Below are 17340 nucleotides of genomic sequence, written 5' to 3'. Positions count from 1 at the left end.
ATAATGACAACCACTTTTCGATGCTAGGATATTTGTACATCATGACATCTTCGACTACAGCAATTGTGAGCTTGGTGCTGGGTTCTCTCTTGCTTCTGAGGACAGGTCCGAACATGGGCAAAATAAATCCCCGGAAGCTGAAGAAGCTATCGTTAAAGGTACATAGTTGTCGCCATGTCCAGGCCTTGACCTCCACGTTAGTATCATAGGAGACAATGATACATGCAGAGCTATAGACAAGGCAGCCAGAGGCCAGAAAACCTCACTTGGATGGTGTTTATGACTAACCCTGGGCGAAGCACTACGCTACGCTCGCGGAGTTTGCGAAGTTTTCGCAACTTCGCACTACGCGAGCTGCACATAGCACAGTGCGAACGTGCGTAGTGCAGCGTAGCGTAGTGCAGCGGTCATTTTTTGCTTGTTCGCGGTCCTGAACGTCATGTTCGCGACCGCGAGCAAGCAAAATGACATCCCGGCGAGATTCTCAATGCGAGGAGGTCAGGTTTCTCATTGTGAGTGGTTGCGCATGCTCGCGACCGCTCTCAATGAGAAACTACCTGTTCGCGTTGAGAAAGCTGCCGCTCGAGTAATAATCTACTCGAGCAGCAGAAAACTACAGCTCGCACTGTGCAAGATGCCGTTTTCAATGCTTGCACAGTGCCGGATGCTTGTCCGCACTGTGCAATCATTGAAAATGCATCTTGCACAGTGCGAACATGCTACTACGCAGCTCGCGTAGTGCTACGTGAAGTTCGCGTAGTGCGAAGTGCACTTCGCGTAGCTTTGCGTAGCGCTACTTCGCGAACTACGCCCACCCTTATTTATGACATCTCTTCATCCCGAGCAGTGCATGTGCTCTGCACTGGTTTGAACAGTCTGAAAAGGACAACAGTAGACATGCTTTTGCTCTGTAAACATTAGAAAGAGGTGAGTAGAGATGGAATGAGTCTGTGGGCTAGTGACCTGTCCATTTAACTGGGGATAAACCAAATGCTTCACCTGTAAGAATAGATAAAGCCAAACATCTGCATATGTGATGTGGGTAGCAGTCGAAAAGGTGGAGTCTGCGATCACGTTATCACTGTTCAGCTTAACGGTAAGCTAAACCTTAGATGAAGATATGAATCTCTGATGAGTGTTGTCGAAAGAGCTGCATAAGTTGATCATGAGTAACCTTCTAAAATTGCCTTGACTTTGCACTAAGTTGTCATTACTAACAGTAGGATGACGTATGTTTTTCAGGTCCCTTCGAAGGGCCCAACTACCATATTGCTCCACGATGGGTCTACAACCTCACCACCCTCTGGATGTTCTTCGTGGTGGCTGCCTCGGTTTTTACCAATGGCCTCGTACTGGTGGCGACCATGAAATTCAAAAAGCTGCGACACCCCCTGAACTGGATCCTGGTCAACCTGGCCATTGCTGACCTCGGGGAGACAGTCATCGCCAGCACCATCAGTGTCATCAACCAGATTTTTGGTTACTTCATCCTGGGGCACCCCCTGTGCGTTATCGAGGGGTACACAGTCTCTGTCTGCGGTAAGCGACTCAGCAGGGCTTTGGCTGTAACAGGAACTTTACTGTTGACTTTAAAGGTCTATGATGTACTCAGATGAAGTAGTAGGCAACTCTCTCTAATTCAGATAATAAAAGGGATATTTACTGGCAACGGACGGAGCCCAGTCACACTCAAGAATCAATCTACTATATCAACAATCCTTAATTTCAACACTTTTTCTTAATGTTCATTCCAAGACATTGAGGAGCATTCGATATAGTTTCTTTTTAGCTTTTAATTTCTCCCTCTTCCTTTTTTGCTTGCTCCTTAATTGTTCCAAACTTAAGCTGACAGTCCATTTAGTTCCTTAATATTGAGCAGAGAGGCATTTTGTAATTATGCACATATAGAAAAGAAAGAATATATATATATATATATATATATTTTTTTTTTAAAGGTTTAGTAAGTTCAAAATGGACATGGCAATCTGTTGCATATCATTTGTATATACTGTTTGGGGCCCACCTAATGACTGTCTGCACTCCTGCACTCATTCAGCATTCCACAGCTAATCTGGCTCCTCATCTTCTTTATGTTCACACCTTCTCCTTCAGGTATCACGGCTCTCTGGTCCTTGACGATCATTGCTTGGGAAAGGTGGTTTGTGGTCTGCAAACCTTTTGGCAACATCAAGTTTGATGGAAAACTAGCGGCCGCCGGCATCGTCTTCTCCTGGGTGTGGTCGGCGTGTTGGTGTGCCCCACCCATCTTTGGCTGGAGCAGGTAAGGCCACCAATGACTTGAGAAAGGGTGCCCTTGATGGCTTCAAAGGCATGTGTGCAACTGGAGCAATAATGGGCACTAAGAAGATGCATGGACCAGTTCTTCAGCACCATGAACTGCACAAGCTCTGTAGATGCATGCCATGTCCAACTCCAGTCTTCTTACATAGAGCCTTCAGAATATATGCTAGGCCAGGCTTAAGAAAAACACTTATAGGAAGCTATTACTCAGTATGCAAAACAAGCGGCAGGGCAGGAGCCCTAACTCCATCAACCGCTCTCGCTCCCGTCAGTTCCAGGCAGTGATTAAGGCTATTCCCTCTCTCTTCAGGTACTGGCCTCATGGTTTGAAGACCTCATGTGGTCCTGATGTGTTCAGCGGAAACTCTGATCCTGGCGTCCAGTCATTCATGATAGTCCTAATGATCACCTGCTGCTTTCTGCCTCTTAGCATCATTATACTTTGCTACATCCAGGTCTGGTGGGCGATCCGACAGGTAAGACTCTTATGTTGGATCTAATTCTACTTAACTGGTCTTTAGTGCCAATGATAGTCTCTCAACTTCCTTTGAATGTGCTAGATTCTTGGTTTGTTCTTGTAAAAACAGGGGGAGTATCGGGTTTTTCTGGTTTGATTGTGTTCCTGTTTGGTCTGTCTTTTTATTCCCTCTCTTAAATGGCAGACTCTATAGCCTTTAGTCGTCAAAGATGGGTTCTTGGCTCATCGCCACAAGCGTGCTAGCAGCGCAACAGACATTTTTTTATTAATTACATACCGTAGAGTTCAGACAGTCTATTTTTTTCCTTCACTAACGCGGCCGGCCCTGTATGGGTTGTAGGTGGCATGCTGTGTCAACTAACTAAATAAGACAACCTCTGATCTATAGGCCCGCCTTTCTTTTCTGATTGTGATATAGCTGGCCCGTTGGGTTGTAGGCCACGATGCAATGTATTTTCATGCTCTGTGTTCTGCTAATAAAAATTGATTTAATTCTAAAAACAGTGTGAGCCTTGTATGCCAGATGAAGTGAGTGACCACATATATAATAAGATAAACGGCTCATTTAGACCTGGGTGGTGAGCCCATGTCAAAGGACTTCCGCGCCGGGACTCAAGTGTACTCCTGCATTTAATTAAAAATGCAGTTTGCGCTCGTTTAAAGTTTTACATGAACCTAATAATGGGTCAAACTCTTTGCATTGACTTTGAAAGGTCCTTCTGTAGTCTTTCAGTAGTCATCTAGAAGTGCTTTACCAGCCATTCAGCAATTGTTCAGCAGTTATTTATCATTATTTTAGCAGTCGTTCAGCAGTCTATGTGTGCAATGCATGTCCCTACAGCCCCTGTGGCGTAGGGTGGCCTCCACCCCTTCAAGGTGTACCTAGAGGATCAGGGGCCCCATTCAGCCCTGGCCAAATAATATCCCTGAGTTATTAGAGCCTCTGGGACCCCTCATCAAACTCTGCAGGGGGGGGGTCACTTTGCGTTACGTCACTGCTGCAGTCTTTAAGAAGTCATTCGGCATTTTTCTACAGTCAGTCCGCAGTCTGGTAGCAGTCTTTCAGCAATCATTCCAGCAGATTTGGTTCCAGATTTCGGAATGGTATTTGATCAAACGGTGGAGATTATTGAATGACTGCTGAATGTTTGCAGAAATACTACCAACAGCAGCATTCTTTCAGAAACCGTCCAGAGAGCTACCATGCTGTCCAGGGGCTTCCAAGGCTGGGTTGGGGCTTCTAGGGTAGGAAAGGGTTGGTTACAAGAAGGATTTATGAATTAAGAAACCAGTGAGGAGCACTCGACAGACACCAACATCTGGAACCAAACCGAACACTGAGGAAGTATCAGCCTGAGGGGTCAACTCGATGTGCTGCTTTGTGGATACTCTATAACAAGTAACATGATCACTCAAACCTTACATTTGAGATATGACTTCTGAAGCAGATTGATGACGCAGAGCCGGCCCTTGCTCGGATAGGCCCGTGGCACCCTGCCTGTAGCTGCTAGTCCTTGGCTACACACAGCAGTGACTGGCCGCTGTACACAAACACCTTCACCCCTTCAATCCCCCAATCTCCCCCACCCACCACCTCCCCCAATTCACCTGAATCATCCACAGATCAGCTCGGTCATTCTGATGCCAAGTGTTCGTTGATGCCGTGTGGCGCAAGAAGTCAAGGCCACAAAGGAGGAAGTATTTTAAGCAGAGCATGCAGTATGCTAAAATGATTAAAACTACTTTACACAGAGTCACTGGAGCCAAGTAAGAGGGGCACTGCTGTATGCATGATCTTAATGCAGATTTCTCTGTGTGCCCCTCTGACGAATGGCGACCTGGGCCAAGCTCGCCCATGCCAAAAGCCAAGCCTGATAATAACCCTGCACATCAGTTACATTGTCACCAAGAGTATCCGGAAAGGGCAATACTTCCCCCCCCCTACTTTTATGGGGATTCATAAAGCAAGAATATTATCCAGTATTGAATCTTTCATAGATTCACATGCTTGAATATTCCCAGTCCTCGAGGTGAGAGTCCCATGGTATTTATAACTAGTATTAGAACACTGGAATCGTGAGCGCTCCGCTGAAGACAAGGGAGCGCTCCGGGCTTCTAACGGGTGGTAGAAGCCTGGAGCATCATCATTCCAATGTTTGTTTCACAGCTTTTGCTGTGAACAAAGGCCTCAAGGAGCCCGAGGGGGTTTTCAACCCCTTCAGCTCCATGAAGCCTTTGTTTTACAAATTATAAAATTCTGCCCTCTAGGGGCAGTATGTTCTAATAGCCTTAGAGCCCTCCGTAATGGCTTCTACCTGCCATTAAAGGCATGCTCCCTTGTTAAAGGCCCGAGACGGCCTTTTAATGGCCGATAGAGCCCGCTAAGGCGGGCTCTAAGGCTATAGTATAAAGCAAAACCTCATCCAGTAAAACCAAGGTGTTACTTTTAAAAGTATAAACAACAGGAATCGGTGTAGGTAGAAGTCCTGTTTATTTGGCCATCCACTCTCCACAACTGACAGCAGGTGTCAACATTCTATTCTGAACTCCAGGTGGGAGAGACCAAGGAAAGGGGAAAAGGAGGGGAGGACAGAATGTACCATTGGCAATAATAAAGGTTACAACACACCTCCCTCCCTATATGAAGAACCATAAACAAATTTACAAGTTTATCAATGAAACATTTGAGACTTCACAACTTTGTCACAACTCCACCATTACCCATCGTCAATTTGACCTACATTGTTGAATCCCTTTACAATGTGACAAGGAGGGTAGCTGTGGGGTTCCTTCACACTTCTCTTGATCTGCACCACATCACCTACTCTCCAGCTAAGAGCCCTGACCCCATTCTTTTTGTCGTACCATTCCTTATACTTAGCTTGGTGCAGGTCAACCTTCCTCCCCACCTCATCAGGGTAAGTGTTCACAACCCTACCTCCACCTAACCAACTAGGGTTACGCTTGGTGCATAGTTCCCTCCCCCTAAGGGAGACCAAAGGAGAGACCCCTGTTACCAGGTTGGGCTTGGTGTGGTATCCCCACAAACAGTCTCGTAGGGATGTTTCCAGGTCGAGACCGTTAGCCATGGCCAGTTGGATGTGCTCTTTGATTAGCCTGTTTGTCCTTTCAACTAGGCCGTTGGCTTTTGGACAATATAGGGCCGTCAACTCATGTTTGATATTTAAGTTCACTAAGAACTCCTTCATAAATTGGGATGTAATTTGTACACCGTTGTCGGTGACAAGGATTGAGGGTATGCCCTCCTTCGAGAACACATCTCTTAGGAATTCCAGGACTGGATTGGTGTTTACACGGTGTACAAATTTCTGAGTAACCCAATGGGAGGTGTAGTCCACTAGGACCAACATGAACCTCCTTTGCACTCGCAGATTGTCCATGTGTCCAATAATGTCCATTGCTAATTTACTTCACGGTTTGAGGGATTCCGTGATAGGGGACTTAGATTTATTACTTCTGGCACAGCTGACACAGTTTTTCACTAGCTGTTCTGCCATGGCATCCATCCTGGGGAACCAGAGGTTCGCACGAGCTCTGTTCGTTATGTTACGTCCTAAGTGTCATTCGTGTGCCAGATCCATTATTCTTCTCCTGAGGCCCACAGGTGCTATAACTTTGTTTTGGCGATAGATTCTGTCCTTTATGATACTTAATTCGTTCCTGACTTCCCATTAGTCTTTAAGTTCTTCCTCCAGATCATTGCATTTGCTAGGCCGCCCTTCTCTCAATACAACTCGTAGCCTGTCCAAATCCTTGTCTTTCTCCATGCATTTCTTCCATTCTTCTGTGATGGCGGGTTGTCTACCACCATGATGGGGCTGTCAATCATCTCCTCGGGTTGTTCCACATCTAAGGGTGTTCTAGATAAAAAGTCTGCAACCTTGTTGTCTTACCCGGGAACGTACTCCACTTTGAAATTAAAATTTTCAAAACCTAGAATCCATTTTCCAATGCGTGGAGTACAATTTTCCATACCCTTCACAGTAAAAATAGAAGTGAGAGGCTTATGGTCCGTACGAATAGTGAAGTTCAGCCCCCACAGGAAGAATTTAAAATGCTTCACTGCTTTCTCAATTATGGTGTAATTCTTCTCTGCGCCTGTAAGGCAGCGGGATGTGAAGGCAATTACTCTTTCTTCCTTCACGTTCCTTTGAGACAGGGTGGCCCCCAAACCCTTGTTGGATGCATCTGTGGTTAGGATGGTTTTGTAAGGAGGATCAAATACCCCTAAAGCCGGCGAACTTAAGATCTCTTCTTTTAAAGTATCCACTACACCTTTGTGCTGCTCATTCCATTCGAACTCCTTGTTTTTCTTCAATAGTTCTTGCACTGGTTCACATTGGGACACATTTTTTTAATGTACTTGGACATATATTCCATCAGCCCTAAGAAGGATTTCAGTTCCTCCTCCTTTTTGGGATATGAAGCGTTTCTCACTGCATCAAGAAGGTTGCTTTTAAGTCTAAATCCTTCTTCAGAAATTAAATGTACTAGGTAGTCGACAGACGTCACCCTTATTTTGCACTTAGACTTTTGTACTGTCAACCTAGCGTCCATGAGCCTTTTGAAAACAAGCCTACTGACATTGTCTTGGTCCTCCACATTGCGACCATACACCAAGATATCTTCCTGGAAGCACATTGAGCATTTTATCCCTCTCAAAATTTGCTGCATGGCCTTCTGTAAAACTGCCGCAGCGGACGCTAATTCAAACGGCATCCTTTTGAACATATAGGCACCATGAGGGGTTATGAATGCGGTGAGTGGTCTGGATTCCGGGTGTAGGTCCACCTGGTGGTAGGCCATCGAAAGGTCTATGACGCTGAAGTATTTGGCTTGGGACATGGTGCTGAGCATCTAATTTATGTTGGGCAAAGGGTGTCTTTCTATCCATATGCTCTCGTTCAGACTCCTCAAATCTACACATAGACGGATGCCTTCACCGCTGGCCTTGACTGCAATCACAACTGGCGCCAACCATTCAGAACATTCCACTGGTTGTATAATCCCCATGCCGCACAGTTTGTAAAGCTCTTTCTCCAAGGGCTCTCTCATTTGTTGCAGCAAGGGCGCAGTTTATGTACTACTGGTTTAGTGTTAGTCTTGAGTTTTATTTTATGTTGAAAATCATCTAGAAGGCCCAACTCTTCACGAAACAACCCTGGGAACTCATCGTAAATGCATCCACCTTCCACATTGTCTTCCATAAGTAGGACTTGTTCTTCCTTGTTGGGATCCAAAATGATGCCCAGTTCCTTCTGGTGCTGCCAACCTAACAGGTTTGATCCTGACTCTACAATGTATACTTTCCCAAAAGTGTTCCTGCTTTTGAATTTAATGTGCATCTCCGTCATACCTAGTAGGGGTATAGGCTCCCTGTTGTAGCCAGTTGGTGAAATGTCAGCTTCCTGTAATGTGTACCTATTTTCCCCCTCAAATCGCCCAAAATCATTCTTATTCAACAATGTAAAGGGGGAACATGAATCTGCAAACATGGTTACTGTATTGTTGTTCAAGCATATATCACATTTAGGGTGAATAATATTTACACTCCCAGAACATTCTTTAACCTGCAAAACATACTTACTCTGCATAGGCAGTAAAGATTTTACTTCTTTGCCCCAAGATCCTTCAACACCACCACCCTCCTTGACTTGGGGGTCACCTTCTCTGCACACCCTGGCACAATGTCCCCTTCTATTAAATGTTTTACAAGTAACACTTTTAGCTGGGCAATGAGGGTTATTAGCCAGGTGATTGCTACCTCCACACCTGTAACACCTTAGACTTCTCTACCTACTAGTCAGTCAGTCAGTCAATTATCTTTATTCGATTATTGAAAATCATAAAAGAACGAGCATTAATACATAGCAACATTTCATCAGAACACAAATTAATACAATCAGTATTTAAAAACTCTAAAATCACAATGTACAAAATGAGTTATACAAAAATTTTAAGAATATTAAAATCAGTGAAATAAAAAAGGGTAATCAATATTCAGGAATAAGGTGCCTAGTTCTTGTGCTGTGCTTATTTATGCGTGCTCCTGCAACTAACAAACTAGCAACATGAAAAGCTACTCTTACATTAGGAAGGAGTTGCAGGAACATCAAAGCTGGTTTTACCTGAGTAAAACCCAGATTGCACAAAATTGGAAGCAAATATCTTTTTCTAATCTCAGTATAATGGCCGCAGAACATGGTAAAGTGAATCGTGTCCTGGGTGGAAAAGTGATCACAATCACATGGTTCAGCATTATCGGGTCTATTCCATATTTTAAAATTGCCCAGAGTGAAGTGAATCAATTCAAAACGGAATCTCGTTAGAAGGAAACGATGGTATGGTTTAGTTACCAGGAAAAGGTATGGTTCCATTCCTGGGACAGATGTCAACAAACAGTGTTTCCTAACCATGGGTTTATTTAGCTCTATGGCTTCCCTCTCCATAACATATAAATTTGTCAGGGTATTTTTTACTATTTTTAGATCTTCCTGCTTTATCAGATCTGGAGATGAGAAAAGCTCGGGTCGGCCGGCTAAAATTAGCTGCGTTTGTACATATTTCACCCACGGAATGTTTTGGGCTCTATCCAGGGCTAAACAATCTTTTAAGATGATATGATTTAATGTAAGCTCCTGGTTAAGCCAAATTTTCATCCATCCAATAACTGGGGCTAGTTTTAAAATGTCAGTTATATAGCCCAATCCTAGCTCTGTATGTATTGCATAGGTGGAAGTCGATTGGGGGACAGAAAGCAGGGTTCTCAGAAATTTGTTTTCTACTTTCTGGATTTTGTCATGATTAGTGTACCCCCAAATAACAGAACCGTATTGGGCAACAGACAAACATTTTGCATTATAGACCTTTATAATGCTTTCCATGGGGCGGGCTCCAAGTTTTTTAGCAAAGCCAAGCAACCCAGCTGCCACTCTTGCCACAGCGTTGCTTTTGACGGAATGCTGGGGGCCCCACGTGCCCTTTTCATCAAAGGTCACCCCTAAATATGGAAAAGATGGAACTCTCCTGACCTCTTTCCCAGCACAAAAAAATGTTTTCGACTTTCTTTTCCTGCCTGCAGCTCCTGCAATCATTACGTGAGATTTCTCTGTGTTGGTTTTCATGTCCAACATGGACATGAAATCCCCAAAAGATGAAAGGAGTTTATTAAGTGCCACTCCGGAACGTGCCAAGAGGACTGCATCGTCCGCGTACAGGAGGACAGGTATCTTTGTCTCACCTGCACGCGGGATGTCGGTGTGGGATGCTGCCAAGACTGCCTCAAGATCATTTAAATAAAGAGTAAAGAGGAGGGGGGCAAGGATACACCCTTGCCTAACCCCCCTCTCTGACTTAAAGTGGCAAAAGCATCTCCCTTCCCTAGTCACTCTGACCGAGGTCATGAGGTCCCTATGTAACTCGGCCAGGTATCCAACCAAAGGGGGGTCAATGCCCATGGTCAAAAGGACCCTCCACAGCTTAGCCCTGTTGACCAGGTCAAAGGCTGAGGAGAGGTCCATAAAGGCTATGTACAGAGAGCCCCCCTTGGCGATAGCGTATTTATTTATGATCAGTTCTAGGTTTAGGCACTGATCTAAAGTTCCTCTTTTGGCTCTAAAATCGTATTGTGCATTTGATAGGACACCCTTCCCTTCTAACAGCTGAGTCAGTCTTCCTAAAAGGACTCTTCCCAAGATTTTAACACTGGAATCAATGAGAGAGATTGGCCTATAACAGGCCGGGTCTGTTCTCTGTCCTTTTTTAAAGATCGGTATTATCGTGGACTTGGCCCAACTAGTAGGAAAAATGAGATCCCTTGTAGCATTAAAAATGTTTGTGAGAATTTTGGCACTTAGTTCAGGGGCACTCTTAAAGAAATCTGCGGGAACCCCATCGGGCCCCGGTGCCTTTTTATAGAGTGTGTCATTAATTGCTTTTTTCACCTCCTCTAAACTAAAAGGAGAGATGGTAGTTACTGCTTGTGTGAATAGCATCTCACAGTCTGGAGTGATATCAGGACAGCTATAGATGTTACTGAAATGTGTCACCCACTGTTCGTCAGGTATAATGCAGTCTGCTCTCTGATTCTCTGGTCCCACGAAGTATGGATGGTTTATTATTGCCCAAAATCTAGCGCTATCTCTCTGTATATCAGGCAACAATAAATCATTCCAGGCCTCCTTTTTAATCTCAGATTTCCTCATCCTGATAGCATAACTGTATTGTGTCCTCAGTGATGCTATCTGCTCTTTATCTCTAGGTTTATTTTTTAGGGCATTTAAGAGGATTGAGTGAGCCTTGGAACAATTTGAGTCAAACCATTTGGGGCCCCTGAGCATATTGGGCTTTTTCTTTATGGTCAGGTCTAGATTGACCTGACGGCAGATAACATTGAAAGCCTCTATCATGGTAGTACCAGAGTTATTATTATCCAAACAAATGGCAACCTCCCCCTCAACTTTAGCCAGAGTATCCTGTAAAAAGGTGATTGGGGTTACTTGATCCCATTTCAGTCTGCGATTCTGATCTCTCAGGACTAATTCTGTCACACATAAAGCATCAATCTCCCTTTTTCCCAAGACTCCCTGTGATACGATCTCTAAAATTACAGGATTATGATCGCTAAAAACTGTAGTTTCTACCTTATAATTAATAACTTCAGGCAGAGTACTAGAAGATAAAAAGATATAATCTACAATTGTGCCTGTGTCGTTGCCCACGTATGTTGGTAACCTCGGGCCTGTGGGGCAACTACATGATTCATAGAGGTTAAAAGTTGCTAGGAGCGATTCCAAAGCCTCTCCACGTGATGAGTGTTCGAAATGCGGTGTGGAGGAATAGGGGGAAAATTCCTCGTGTTCCACATGGCAATCCACATGGCATGGATGGATGTTAAAGTCGCCCATAAGGATCACCTCATACCCATGGACACTGTTCTCACTGTGGGTAGACAGGAATTCCTCTAGAGTTACCAGATGCTCATTTGGGATTTGACTGACGGGTGAGTTATAAAAATTAACAAATAATCTGGGCTGAGAATTTGGTGTAGTTAGTTCAACCGCTAAAACATTTGTTGAATTAGTTTTAATCTGTCTTGGCTTTCCTTGAATATCTAGTGAGATATATATAGCCAAGCCCCCCTTTGCCCTTCCTGCTTTACTAGGATCTGCCGGTACAGTGAAGTGGGAAAAGCCGTCCAGAGGCAGTCTGTCTGACGTTTCCCAGGTTTCTTGAAAAGCAAGGACGTCGTTGGATCTAATTATCTCCAGCCAGTTCTTGTCATTGTATTTGGCTCTGAGGCCAGCGATATTCCAGCTCATAATTCTACAGACCCTAATGCCTGCAGAGTTCCGAACTAGTGAACTGGGAGCAGGCTGAGGACCCTCACCATTACTGTCTTGTCTAGGGGAGAGTCAATCGTTTTGGTCCATAAAGGATAACGGGGCATAGCGATTGAACAGTTGAAGAGGTTCTGCAAAAGGATTGTGCTGTACTAAATGGGAATGATGGACTGCTACGTTATACCTTGGGTCCTGCCCCCATCTGAGGTTTGAATCCCAATTTCTGTCCCACCCTGGCGCGGGAGTCCTTGAGTAGGTAACATTCTGCTGTTCACCATAAAAAAACTTTAGGGTTAAGGGAACAACAGTACCCTGTCTGCGTTGGGGAGGGAATAAGTTAGCAAGAATATTGGGAAGGACATCTTGATTTGAAAAGCTCACTGCCACACAGTCCCCTTTAAACTTTTTCGGCCGGTTTCCCAACCAGGGGACCCTAGTTGCTGACTTGATTACGCTTGCCAGATGATACTTTCCCCCTGGTTCTAGCCGCATGTTACTGGTTAACCAGTGTAAGGCCTTGCTTGTGAGAGAAGTGGAGCTTTCCGCTGTTCCCCCTTCCAGAGGAGGGACATTTGCTAAAACTAAAACCACTGGTGTGGCTTCAACTATAAATTGTAGGGGGTCCATTGAGTGAACTTGTACTGGGGGGATGCTGACAGAAGGGGTTCTATCTGTTGGAATGTTGACTAATAGAGGACCCTCACTGTTAACAGTCAATGTTGGTGGATGAGGTGGTGAATTCTCTTCTGGCAACTGGTTTCCTGCGCCATCACTTACAACCTCTCTAACAACATTTCCCCCTGTGTTATTGCTCAAATTTGTAACTAACATAGTTATATTTTCTACCCCACCTGCGACCATAGTATGGAGTCCACCCAACTTCTTGATCTCCGCTTGCAGTTTGTCAATTTTTGATATTAGGGGTTTAATAATAGCGTTGATTTTTAACTCAAGAAAATCAGCAATTCTTTCAAAAAAAGCATCCTCAGATGTGTGATTTGATTTGTCCTCCACAGTATTCACTTGCTTTGACTTTGGGGTAATAGCCCTCTTCCTTCTTGCCCCCGATCGTGGTCCACCCTGCTTTGGTGGATTTTTGGTACATAATCGTCTTGGCCTGGTGGCACGCCCTGTGGGCGACTGCTCGTCAGATGAGACACGAGTCTGTTTCTCCTGATCGGAGTCAATGTCAATGTCGATCTCAGCCTCTACATTGGGTACCTCAGAGGCCGGGGCTACGTTAACAGATGTGCCACTTGTTCCTTGAAAAATAGGGCCGCTGGTTATGACCACGTGATGAGCTTCCTGCAGTATGGTCTCGTCAATCAGAATAGATGCGGAGGGGGACAAACATCGTAAGTCTGGGGATTGGCTCAACCCCAGAGAATTTCTCCTCTGCGTATTTATTTGTTTAACAGTCTGGACAAGGTAATTGTCAATAGTATTTAGCGGGGCTTCCTTAGGTTTTGTAGACATGTTTACAATATACACACTGACTCACTTTTGTACAAATATAATATCAGGTAGCAGAATCTTAAAACGATAAGTCTTACTTGAAGAAAGGGACACGCAAATATTTCCTGCAGCGTTTCTGGCCCTGTCCCTGCCTCCTCCTGCCGATGAGGGCCGTAGAGGGCCCGCCCTTTGCCCGGGCTTCGCCTCGGGCGTCCCGCTCGCGTCCCGCGACGCGGGGGTGTGTGCGGCTTTATGGCACCCTCGGCGCTGTCACTGCGCGTCACTAACGCGCCGCCGCGAGGCCTGCCGGGTGTTGTGGTTCCCGGAGCGGCGGCGCGGGTCTTAGAAGCAAAGTGACTCTCGGCGGTGGCGGCTTCTCCTTCACGGTGTCCCAAGCGGCGTGGCAAAGGTAAGTGGTCTCCCCCGCTCTGCCGGGGTGTGTGCGGCTTTATGGCGCCCTCGGCGCTGTCACTGCGCGTCACTAACGCGCCGCCGCGAGGCCTGCCGGGTGTTGTGGTTCCCGGAGCGGCGGCGCGGGTCTTAGAAGAAAAGTGACTCTCGGCGGTGGCGGCTTCTCCTTCACGGTGTCCCAAGCGGCGTGGCAAAGGTAAGTGGTCTACCTACTAGGAGTCTTGCTGCATAACTTCTCTTTACTATTCACTTTTTAAGACTTCACAATTCTCTTCCTCTTCTTGGAAACTGGCCACTACTTCATTTGAGCTCCTCATTTCTTTAATGCACCTTGCGGTATGTTCCACCAATTTGGCTATGGCAACAGCTTCTCTAAGATTAGGGTTCTTGGCCAACAGTTTCTCCTGTATACGCACGTTAGTGCACCGTACCAACTGGTCTCTTATTAGTGAATCTGTGAGGTTGCGAAATTCGCATAATTGAGTGAGACCCCTCAACGCTGCAATATAGTTGGTCACGGATTCCGGTTTCCCTTGTGCTCTGGCAAAAAACGTATGTCGTTCCAACACTACGTTTATTCTGTCCCCAAAATGTGTCTCTAGTTTTGCCATGGTGCTCTCTAAACTATCCATCCCTTCAACTGCCTCACCACCCTCACCCACCGGTTCAGGCAATGCCTCATATTTTGCACCATACACCCCCAAATTATGAAGAAGGATGTGCTGCTTACGCATGAAAGTGAAGCGCTCTCCCCCTATGGCAATAAGGTATGACTCACACAATTTAACCCACTCTTTCCAGCTTATTTCCTGCTCTCCCGCTTCATTAAAAAAGGATGGGGCTTGGCTCATGCTGGCTGCAGCCATCATAGTGGGTAAAGGTGTTGCAGCAGGACTTTAAATTATAGTCCTATAAAACACAGGGTGATAAGGAAGCGACTAACTTCCTTCCACCAAAGCTCTTCAACTGAAGAAGAAAATAAAAATAAAAATGAAATAAGGCCTTCATAGTGGAGTGAAAGTGGAAAAAGAGACTCCTGCAATAAAGTTTACGATGGCACAGCCACCCAGATAATGTACCACGTGAATGTTGTAAGAAGGTGCAGCATAGGAGGAACTAAGGCTGACCGATTAATATTGTATGGTTGTTAGATTTGGGGGTCTTTAGTTGGCATAGGCAGGTACTTGTGACAAACAGGGACCCTTGCATCTAGTCAGGGTAAGGGGCTACACTCCTAAAATAACCCCTGCTCACCCCCATGGTAGCTTGGCACGAGCAGGCAGGCTTATCTCAGAGGCAGTGTGTAAAGCATGTGTGAACACATACAGTAATACCTTGACAACACTACAAATGGACACCACACAGGTTTTATTATAAAAATAGGTATTTTTATATACACTTAACACAAGACCCAGGGCTAGATGTAGGTAATTTAGATTTACAGATTCAAAAATAACGAATTTTACCGATTCGGTATTTTGTAATAGGTAAATGCAATGTAGGTAATTATTCTGTAAAAAATACCGAATCGGTAAGATTCGGTATTTACCGAATCGGTAATTACCGATTCGGGATTTGCCATTCATTCCTATGGGCCTGGAGGCCCATAGGAATGAATGTCAATTACCGAATCGGTAATTACCGATTCGGTAAATATCGAAAAATTCAAGGGTGGCAAGGTGTCACTTTGACACCCTGTTGCACCCCTGATTAGTGCTGCTGTGCACATGTGGCATACAGGGCATGTATGTCTGTCACATGGCACAGGTGTAAATGCACATTTATGCATTTACATAGGAATTCCTTATTTACCACCAACTAATAGTTGGTGGTAAATAACGAATTCTTAAAGCCCAGAAGCACTGTTTTAAGTGCTTCCTACATCTCATTTACCGATTCGGTAAATACCTAATCGGTAAATGATGATTCGGTAAATACCGATTCGTTATTTACCGAATCTGTAAAGTAGCCTCCTACATAGGAAAAGGCTTTTACCGGTCGGTAACGGCCGATTTCGGCCATTACCGACCAGTAAAAGCCTACCTACATCTGGCCCTCAATGACAACAATCCACAATACTGTACTCAAAAATAGTCTCTAAAAGGTTGTAAAATAGCTCAGTTCTCTCAAGTTCTAAATGCAACACTTTACTCTCACTGTACCTTAAATGCGTAACGCAAAGAAAACAAAGGGCTCACAGGGAAGTTGATGCGTCGGTTCCTTACACGCAGGGGAGTGGATGAGTCGGTTCCTTACTGCTGCGCAGAGGAGTTGATGCTCGCTTCCTTATTGTGTGGGGAGTTGATGCGTCGGTTTCTTACTGCGTTCCGGTGCGATGCGACAAGATGGCACCTCAATGCGATACTCTTCTCTGGTGCGATGCGACAAAATGGCGTCTTGGTTGCGATGCAACAACTTTGGTGTGATGCGTGCACGCCCAACGGCCGTGCGGCGACTTCCACTGAAGAGTGCGTGCTGGGGATCACCTCAGAGCTGACACGCAGGCAGGCATCTGGCGAGCTCCAGTGCTCTGACGAGAAGGTGCGCATGCCCGGGAGAACAGCGTCTCTGCTCCTCACACCCCGGAAATGCTGATGGAAATGAAGCGGAAGAAAACACTGCACATCGGAAAGCAGAGAACGCGCTGAGATAACAAATTCTTCGCTCTTCCACCTTTCCTCAGAGGAGCGCTCGCAATTTCATTAACGCTCGCCTCCTGAGCTCAGACTGCGGTGGAACTTCCTGGGCATTACACAGTCCAACTCCGACTCTTCAAAACATGTCATGCGCTGCCCCTCACTAAACAAACTCTCGCCAGCGGCGATCACCGCACGTTTCCCACACCGTTGACAGCTCCCTGAGGCTATGTGCTACAGACAGTTACCTCATAGAGAATTGCATATGCCTCACCAGTCCGTTGGTGCTCCGCATGTATGCCTTGTAGGAGAGAACGTTGCTATGGCATACCGGCGCTGCACCTCGGCAACCCCCACGGGCACACAATCCAGTAACTCTCAACGACCTCAGGGTGACGGCTATTATGCAAGGAACCTCTGAGTCTCCTCAACTCTGACGGACGCTTCTCACAGATCAGGCAGAGGCAAGCAAGCAACACCGCACTCAATCCAGCACGGCGTAGTCTCTCATTACAGGATAACTGTCACTTGAGTTGAGACGTGACGGCACTAGCCAGACTACTTATACTGAAGGAAAGGTACACGCTGATACTTCTCCCTCACACAGTAGCTGCAACTCGATGATAGAGGTCCTCTATTATATTCATAATGATGCTGGTAGATAACATCAATGCAACTTCCTATTTCCGTTCACAAT

At 45.5% G+C, this 17340-nt stretch overlaps 1 protein-coding gene across 1 annotated transcript in view; it reads left to right on the top strand.

Annotated features, from left to right (window-relative positions):
• The window catches only part of LOC144785789 (red-sensitive opsin), a 74933-nt gene that overhangs the window by 25779 nt on the left and 31814 nt on the right, over positions 1-17340 (top strand). Inside the window, exons 2-4 of the mRNA XM_078664599.1 lie at positions 1243-1539; positions 2113-2281; positions 2612-2777. Coding sequence (XP_078520725.1) covers positions 1243-1539; positions 2113-2281; positions 2612-2777 — 632 coding nt within the window. The remainder of the gene's footprint in view (positions 1-1242; positions 1540-2112; positions 2282-2611; positions 2778-17340) is intronic.

The sequence above is a fragment of the Lissotriton helveticus genome, chromosome 10 (genome assembly GCF_964261635.1).
Source record: "Lissotriton helveticus chromosome 10, aLisHel1.1, whole genome shotgun sequence".
In the NCBI taxonomy this organism is placed as follows: domain Eukaryota; kingdom Metazoa; phylum Chordata; class Amphibia; order Caudata; family Salamandridae; genus Lissotriton; species Lissotriton helveticus.
The sequence above is the reverse complement of the archived record's forward strand: the minus strand, read 5'-3'. Positions and strand labels throughout refer to the sequence as shown.